Raw genomic sequence first — 9,072 nt, 5'->3', positions numbered from 1 at the left:
CGCCTGTGTCGCTCGTGTCGTCTCGCAAAACTCTTCCTGTGTAGCGCGCGAACAGATTGGCGGATGTGTTGATTCGAGAGCTGGCGGCGATGGAGACATCATCAGGGAATGTCGGCGCCGGCCGGCCCACGCTCGCCCTCGTAGAAAGCGAGCGGGTCCTCCTCTGCACGGCGGCGGAGCTCCATGATGCGCGGTACCTGAGCGCGGAGCTGGGCCTTGCAATCGGCGAGTAGGTCGGTCGTGCTGCTGAGCGCGTCAACGAGCGCGGGGTCGAAAACAGTCGACAACAGGTCGAGGCGGGCTTTCTGGGAGATGAGACGCAGGGCCTCGGCAAACTGGGAGCCTTTGCAGAGGGAGCGAATGGCGGTCTCGATGGAGGAGAGGTATTCGATGTAGATGGTAGCAGCGGATGTGTGATCTTTAGCCTCAGTGAGGGCGTCCGCAAGCGAAGACGCGAGATCCGACAGGGCATCGGGAGAAAGTGCGGGTGTTTGCTGCTGGGCGGCGTATAGACACTCTCGCCAACTGGAAGCGCCTGAGGCGCGGTAGCAAGCTGTGGCTTTGGAGTAATTCTCCAGGAATTCGTATGCAAGGCCTGCATCGCGGTATTTGGACCCAGACTCTGAATGCTCGGCAAAAAGATTGGTGAGGGTACGGTGCTTGGGTTTGTCGTAACGGTAGAGGTCCAGCGCTTCTTGATAAAGGGCATACTTGACGACATATTGTTGCAATTCGTCAAAGACATCCAGACTCTTGAGGTGTACGAGGGCCTTGCCGCGTCGTTCGAGATGGTCGTCGATTTGGAAATGGCGGCGAAGGGTTGGGAGCTGGTGCAAGTCCTGGATGAAGGGCAGATACTCGCGCGGATCCCTTTGTGATTTGCTGAGCACTAGCAAAGCTAGTTCCCGGGTTGTAAAGACCCAGAGCGTTGTCTAAAGTCGATTGACGTCAACTAGGAAATAAATGTGCTCAATGGCCTTTTCAGCCAGCTTCTCATCTTCCTGCATAAGCCCAGATACCAGGGTAAGTCCGTCATCGAGCGCTGGCGGCACTTTGCAGACGTGAGCAGTGATGATGTTCTGGAGGTTCGTATCCTTTTTGCTCTGCAGGCTCTTTAGTATTGAGTTACAAATTTTGTTGACTTTTGACTTGGAATCATTTTCGCCCGCGAGAACATCAGGCGAAATTTCTGATGGGCGGTCGGCGGTCCGTTTGGTGTCCTTGTACATGGATTGCGTAACGTCTTCTTCCCTGTTGATCGTCAGTAGGGCCACAGCAGGATCCGAGGCGGGAGGCTGACCGTAAAGACGAGAGGAAAAGATCAATATAAGTAACGTCCTTGAGCTGATCCAGGAAGAGACCGACATGTGCAAGAAACTGTTCCGGCTGGTGGTCGTAGAGAATGTTCATATCTACACGTTGCGTGCGGCAGTATGAAAAGGCGCGTGCGTAGTTCTTCTCATCAACAAGCTTTCTGATGCCCGCCACGACCATGGCACGGGGGTAAATTGTTTCGAGGTTTCCTCTGGGCATCTGCAAAACAATGCTCATGTTCGTTGGCATCGCCGTGATCAGGCGGGCGCCGCGTTCAATGCTACGACACCGCTCGTCGTCTTGTGGATTGTCGCCAGGGACCTCCATCTCGTCAGGACTGACAAGATGGACAAACTTGACAAAGTGATTATTTGTCGTAAAGATAATGTGGGCATCTGTCACCACAAATGATGTGCAATTCTTCGCCAGGAGGTGTGTGTCTGCGAATAAGTGGCCATTGCGAGTCATACCAATAGACACAGATTGATCCTCGATGTTGACGAGCTGTTGCCATGCAAGCGGCGCTGGCAGCTGTCGTCCAAGAGACGTCAATCCCGCACCACCAGAAAGACTAAAGAGCTTTCCAGAGCGATCCTGTGCATATGCCTCCGCATCCGACAGGCCACAGTGACTGGAGATTGATGACACAGGGTCAAGATCACTCAGCTCGTGTATATTGGCAAGGCTAAATGTCGAAGTAGAGGGCGTGAAGTTAAACACCTCAATCTTGAGCTCCTGGTCGAAGACCAAAACACAGAGTTCGTCAGATGCAGAGAAGCAGGTCTGCAGAGGCACACGCGCTCTTGGATCTCCCAGCAAGGATTCGAACGTCGCTGAGCCGAGTAGCTTTGGGCGAAGCGCACGCTCTCCTTTGGTCTCCCACTGGAAGAGTTCTAGTCCCTGGCGATGCAGAACTGCCATGCGCGAGTTGTCCACATTGAAGACGACCTCAACGATGTTGGAGGGAACCTCGAGGTCGAACAACGACATGGGCGGAGGGACATTTGCTGTCCGGATCGGGGTGACCTTGACAGTCTGCCCATCGGCAACCGCCACGGCGCCGAAATCGTAAGGCGGCATCAGTGCTCCTCGGGCTACTGTGAATGTGTATTCCGAAGCTGTGAGGGCATCTGCACAGTGTTAGCATGATGACAGTAGCTTCATCCCAAGGAGACGTGCCAGTTGTTGCCAATGCAAGCCTCAACGCCTTCTCTGGATGCCATGCCAGCCAAGGAGGAGCAGAAGAAGCATGAGGAATCTCCTGCTTGAGATACCAATGGTAGTTCCCCATCGTCCACAGCTGAACCTTGTCGCCCAGGATGACAGCCAAGACCGTCGAGTCGGCGTTCCACTCAAGCCTGATCCTGCCGTGCTCTGTGACCGGTCCGTCCGGAGACCTCAGGGTGAACTGGCCGTGTCTCAGACCATTCCTCTCAAAGAAGACGACATCAATCTTCTCCTTAAAACGCTGCACAGCTGCAAGCAGGTTTCCTGCCGGCCGCCAACTCAAGCTGCCCTCGAGCCCATCGACAGGCTCGCTGGCACTGTCGAGCACGCCCTCACGGGTGTACACCCTGACCACCCTCCTCGATCCTTCAATGGCGTTGACGGCAACGTACGTACCGTCACCCCTCCATGTAATGGTGACTTGACGGTCGTCCTGTGTGCTGAGCACACCCTCGTCTACCTTTTCTGGAATTGTCGGGTCCCTGAGGGCCTTGGCGCCGCGTCCCTCAAACTGCGTCTCCTTCTTTCCCCAGCCGACAGAGACATGCTTCGATGCGGCAAAGTCCCGAGCCGTCATGGCCACCTCGGCGATTGGGTCGAAGGTCCGCCCCATGAAGACGGCGTTTCCGTCGCCCGTGGTGATGGTGAGTAGCTCATCATCGGGCGACCAGCGCGCTGCGGTGATGCCGGCGTCGATGGAGCCAACCATCTCAATATGTGCGGCATCTTGGCCCGAGGAAAATGTTTCGGACTCCTGAACAGTGATGATGTCGCCGCCCGCGAGAATGATGCAGGTCGTGGCCGTGTCGCTAAAGTGGTGAACGCTGATGATCGAGTCGGCGGTGACATCAGGGTTAGGGCTGGGCGCGTCCCAGGTAGCAACAGTTTTGGATGATCTGAATGTGTCAGTCAGTCTTGGGCTTTCGAGGGGGTGGTCGCTGGAACGCACAGTTTGTTCTGGTCTGATATCCTTACCAGGTCGATGGTGGCCCGCGCCTCAGTAGGTCCGACTGTGCACAAGAGGTCATCGTTGGCGGGGTCCCAGCAGGTCGAAGTAATGTCGGCGTGGGACCACTGGCCGAAGCGGATGTTGCGAAGATTACGCATGACGAATGCCAGAGTCTGCGTGCGATCAGCTGGGCCTCGTCTTTGTGTGCACTCTAGAGACAGGCCCTGGTTGGGGCAGATCGTTGATATCTCATTGAGATCACTGAGCTGTGGTTGGATTCTGAAAAAGTCTTGAGATCAGTCATTGGAGGGGGTACATTGGCGGGGCATTCCCACTGTACCTTCCGTGGTCGACGACCGGGTTGTTGAGTGGCACGGCGAGTGCTCTTTCTTGACTGGACTCTCTCACGCCAATCTTCTTTACGAGGAAAGAAAAGGAAATCACAGAAGATCTACGCCAGCGGTTTTTCTAATGCAAACATATTTGTCTTCGAATTCGGTCGAACCCCCAGTCATGACAGAAGCCAACGACGATGTCCCATCGAAGCTCATACACAGGTACCTCCCCAACTGCACGTCCAAGTATCCCTTCCCACCAATCACCACACCGCTTGCCATCACAAAACAGCCCGATCGGCGAATCACAAGCCGCACTCGCGCCGGCTGGCAAACCCCAGCTCCCTCGGCACGAGTACGGGTAGGCACAGACTCATGTTGCCCCGGATTCTGCCTCTTGCATTCGCCTCTGCATCGACAAGCTCCCGGTTTCCTCCCGCTCCTCCTCCCTCCTCGTCCCATCAGCCGTTTTTTCCTCCTGTCGAACCACCTTTGTCGAACCACTGAGCCATCAGGGAGTCATTGGCTGACTTTCTGTTCTCTTGATTTATGCTTCTTGTTTATTCGGCCCATTGATTGCTCCTCCTGTCACTCGGCTACGTCCATTCTCCAACCCAATTCTGCATCTTCGCAATTACCACGATGGACGAAGCGTATCAGCAACATTCGCACCACGCGCGCCGCAAGAACCGCTCCTCCACGAACCTCAACCACCTCACACTCGCCCCTCTGACCACGAAACTGCCTCTTGACGACGATGCCTACGCCGAGTACCCGCCTCCCCCCCACACGACCTCCTACCTTCAGGGCAAGTCGGCACCCACGACGCCGGGCCTCCTGACCCGCTCGCCCGTCCAGTCTCGTTCGCACTCTCGCCAGGCCTCCGCCGCCGTGGCAGCAGGACGCGCCCACCTCCCGAAGAGCAAGTCTGCTTCCCACCTTGCGTTCCCTCTCGACGAGGACGCGCTGCGCCGGAGCAAAAGGAGCGCCCGCGAGACGCGTCTGGCACGGCGTCGCCCGGTGCACACCCGCCGTCGTCAGAAGAACGACCACCCCGCCTCAGGATGACAGCGGCGACTGGCTCCTGCGCGCTGGCGTGGCGCTGAGCAGCGAGGCCAGGGAGTATAAGGGCCAGACGTGGCTCACGTCGCGCGCCAGCTCGACGAGCCTCGCCGGCGGGCGCGACGCCGAAGAAGAGGCCTTTGAGAGGGAGTTTGCGCGCGAGCGTGAGCTCGCTATCCGACAGGGCAGCCGGAGGGGCAGCGTGGCCGACCTCGAGCCGTACCGCTCCGCCCGTGGCAGTCGCCAGGGCAGTCGCTCGGGCAGCAGGGTCGGACGCCGGAGCCAGCTCATGACGCCGCTGGATGGTCGGCATTCGGACGAAGGCTACTTCGACAGAGTGGCCGCGGGTGACGAATATCTCCAGGGTCCTGACTTTGTAAACCTGGACGAGAAGCTCGAGGCCGTCGACCAGGACACGACGCAGGACGATGAGGCTGCGGTGCGGCAGTTGGTCAAGGGTGAGAACGCCGGGCGTGGCTCCTGGTTCGGCTGGGCCCTCTTTTCGGTGGAGGAAAACGCCGAGGACTCCGATCTCGGCGATGACGATATCGTCGACCCGGTTGATTCGGAGGCCACACCGACACGGAGGGATCCATCAGTTCGTTACTTCGAGATAGCGAACAGCACGCCAGGCGAGCGTGTCCAGCCTCCGAACCCTGACGAGGGTGGTTGGCGTGATGCCGCCTGGTTGCTGAGTGTGGCATCCAAAGTCATACTGTGAGACCGAGATCAGCACGGCGATCCTGGCAATGCATCCGTTGGAGGGGTGGCGGAACATGGTTGGAGTGGCGGGCGAATACATTGGGTCTTAACCTGTCCGCGACCTGCAGAATAGCCAGGATCAATAGAGTTGGACATCGTATCTGTGTTCCTCGGCGAACAAGCCTGCGAACGAGCCGTTGCACCCAGAATGCTGGTAAGCCAAGGGCCCTGGTAGCGGAACAACCGCTGCGCTCGCCCTCCACCCAGGGACTTGCGGCCAGCAGTCGTGATAGAGTCCACGGAATGAAGCCTCACCGAATGTGGCTACAATCGGCACCAACGGCGTCACACAATAAACCGCCAAGGTCAGCAGCAACGTCAATGGAAGATTTGGACCCTTCTAGCCCTGAGATCGGCGCTGCATGGAGGGTTATCGCCCGACCGCCGACTCGCTGAATGGTCCTCCAGCCCCCGATGGCCCGCCCCCCAACTTGGTCTGCCTCCTGACTTTTGACTGGGCGAGCAACGACTGATCAGCCTCGCCCGTTCGTCACTTTGTGGGGGAGCTTTTGTCGCCTAGCATTCTGCCAGCCTCAGTGACGTTTCGTAGTGGAGGGGGATGGTGGCTAGCTGCTCTCGGCTCGGTTGTTGGACTGGCGTTTAGTGCACGTGATTATCTTGACGGATCAGAAAAAAAAAGTTCCAACGTCGCTGGCGTGTTCAGTCGGAGGCGCCAAAGGTATGCCGCTGGCCGTTCCGGTAGCTTCCTGACGGCTAGGATAAACGAACAGCAATGTCACATCTCACTCCCAAACCAGAACACTTTGTCTCAAGGACCGTGGCCGCTTGGTGTGAATGCGCGCAACCCAAACCCAAAGTAGCAAACATAAACGGGTATCGCGGGCTCTAGGCCTCCTCCAAAAACCCGCCAAGATCGGTGCAGCAGAATGACTGGATCCCGAGATGAGCGCAAAACCGGTTTTTGGGGCAGTGTGTCACGGAGCACTTGCATGCAGACTGAAGCCTAGACGCCAGCAAGTTCCCTGCCGACTGACTGCGCTAGAAGACGGTGAGGGAGGCAGGGCGCCGAGAGCAAAAGACCGCTGGGGGAGGGGGCAGAAGGATTGGAGTACGCGGTGGGTTTTTGGCGAGGCTGGATGAGTCGGGATCAGCGTCGGCGAATGTTCTCACTCGATGATTCACGCAGCGGCTCGACGAGGGCTCATGGCTGCGCCGTAGTATGTTGTACCGTCGGTGTCAAGTGAGTGTTGTCAACAACGGGCTTTCTGGTAAGTTGGAAGAGTATATTTTTGTGGAAGTGGGTAAAGCATCAGCCTTTGTGGGCAGCGAGCCACGGGAAGGGAATTCTCCATTGACTCGTGTTCATGGTACGTTGCTGTGTTGTGATCCGTAAGTTCGGGATTTTTTTTTCTCTCATTGCGAGTCGCGAAGAAGAGCCTTGTCTCTGGGACCCTTTGTTTTTGAAGGGCGTGCGGGGGAAGAAACCCAGCGTCCAGACGCGTGGGTTTGAACTGGTGATGCTTCACCGCGGCAGCATGGAAAGTGCACTGGGCGATAATCGCTGGCTCCCCACACCCTCGCAGATCGGATATTAGGTGCTGGCATGAGAAGCCCGATCTGGTGGCGGAGCTGCTTGGCTCGCACCATGACAATACGACAAGGAGTGATGTGTGGCCTGAAGCGCAGGCCGAAAACAGCCATGGGTATCGGCTGATTAGGAGTTGGAGCAACGGGGGCAGACCGTTTGTGTGCCGGCTTGGCCAGTGGCACAATAAGGTATGGGTCGGGCATTTTGTGGAAAGGAAAGGACGTTACTGACCGTATCGGTATCGGCGCACACAGGAGACCAAGAATGCTGCTCGCTGTCCGTCCGTGTTCTGGTCTGGCAGGGAGCTGGGCCGAAGGAGAGGAAGTCGCGGGCCCGTCATCGGCTCCGTTACACACGAACCAACTAGAGCTAGGCTGCCAGCCTTAAATGGTAGCCCGAAACGGACACCCGCAGATCCAGATCCAGTGTGCCGTCGCGCTGTGTCGTTCCTCCACTGATGACGCCGACTGAGGAAGAGCAATGACGTAGGTGTAGGAAAGTAGTCGCCCCGCACGCGCAGGGACCGCATTAGTAGCGCAACCCCTGAAGCATCACCCGTCAGCTGCTATGTGTCTGTTTCTGGACATTGTCGAACGGTAGGAGCTCGAGACAGAGGGCCAAAAAGACCGTCTCCCCCCCCCCCACCCCTTCGGTCCATCCGTAAATGCCTAAGACGCCTGGTGAACTCCATCGACCGTCGTCTAAAAACATTCTCGGTACTGCGGTGCTTGCTGCTGGCAAGTTCTATCCAGTCTCACATCATCGCAGGCAAAAGGTCTCAAGCCAGGGGATCCTGTCAGTGTCCACTCCAGGTCAATCTAGTCCGCCTTGTCCGCAGCACTGCATTGAACAACAATGGACGGTCACTGAACGGTGCTAGGGGGGGTGGGCTCGACAAGAAGAAATTTACTGGCGGGGTAACCTAGGAGCGTGCTGGCCTTCTTGTCTCGTCACGATACGCTAACAGCTCCCACCAGTCCTCCACCCAAGGGGAACCGATCTGCCCAAGTCCGAGGACATTCATTTCGAACCCCCATGCTGAAAGCTGGGGGGTCACACATGCACGCGGCAGAAAGGATAATATGCCCCAATGGGCCACACTGTGAACAAGCCCTGTGATCTCGTCTACGGCCTCGTCGCGAGCTACGTGCGGCCGGAGGGATTGGTGAGCCTTGTCTGGTACCTTGTCTGACAAAGATGTAGGGTACGAATGGATGTGGTCTGATTAGCGATGACAGAGCAAGCAGCTGGGCGCCGGTCAACGGTGTAGGTCCCCGGTACTGCAGTTTGCTGTCTTTTGAGTACCTCGAAAGCCGTCCAGGATGTGGCCGGGACAAGGACTAGGATGACCGCATGCACTGTGGCACACGGCCTGCTTCGCAACGATACTCGATGCTCCCACAAGGGACCTGCCAGTCGAAGACACGTGGGTAAGGGGTGGAGGTGGATGAAGATGAGGCTCCAAGCAACAGAGTTGCCAGCTTAGGAAGGGTTCGCGAGAGCGACACAAGAGAACGAGTGGATCAAGCTGCTGCGTCGCCTTGCCTGGTAATCAATGACCAGGATCTATTTTGGTGAGCTTCAGGAAACATTTCACTGGCGAAGAAGAGCTCGCGCATGGTCAAGCCAAAAGGCGATGAGGGAAGCAACAGCAGACAACAGCAACGACAACAACCAGGAGGCAAGTGGTGGGCAAGCGCAAGGGGGTTAGAGGAGACAACCCACGGACGATGCCCATCTCATCACAGAAGAAATGTGAACAAATAGTTCTGATCCCACCCCGGCCCCTTCGCTTCCTGAATTTTGTCGCCGGGAAGGTTCCAACGACGGATGGGATGAGTGGGGGGACGTTTCGAGTGGGACGACTGTAGGTG

At 57.2% G+C, this 9,072-nt stretch overlaps 2 protein-coding genes across 2 annotated transcripts; one reads left to right on the top strand and one right to left on the bottom strand.

The window, feature by feature from the left end:
* Positions 1-101: 101 nt before the first annotated feature.
* VDBG_05267 (elongator complex protein) lies at positions 102-3,648 on the bottom strand (the record flags this gene model as incomplete). Its single annotated transcript, XM_003004108.1, has 5 exons — positions 102-932; positions 1,020-1,251; positions 1,301-2,444; positions 2,494-3,437; positions 3,491-3,648. The coding sequence occupies 5 exons, from the start codon at positions 3,646-3,648 to the stop codon at positions 102-104; spliced, it is 3,309 nt and encodes a 1,102-aa protein (XP_003004154.1).
* Positions 3,649-4,467: 819 nt separating this feature from the next.
* On the top strand, positions 4,468-5,608 carry VDBG_05266 (conserved hypothetical protein; the record flags this gene model as incomplete). Its single annotated transcript, XM_003004107.1, has 2 exons — positions 4,468-4,677; positions 4,727-5,608. The coding sequence occupies 2 exons, from the start codon at positions 4,468-4,470 to the stop codon at positions 5,606-5,608; spliced, it is 1,092 nt and encodes a 363-aa protein (XP_003004153.1).
* Between the last annotated feature and the right edge of the window lie 3,464 nt (positions 5,609-9,072).

This window comes from Verticillium alfalfae, genomic scaffold (assembly GCF_000150825.1).
Source record: "Verticillium alfalfae VaMs.102 supercont1.6 genomic scaffold, whole genome shotgun sequence".
Classification (NCBI taxonomy): domain Eukaryota; kingdom Fungi; phylum Ascomycota; class Sordariomycetes; order Glomerellales; family Plectosphaerellaceae; genus Verticillium; species Verticillium alfalfae.
The sequence above is the reverse complement of the archived record's forward strand: the minus strand, read 5'-3'. Positions and strand labels throughout refer to the sequence as shown.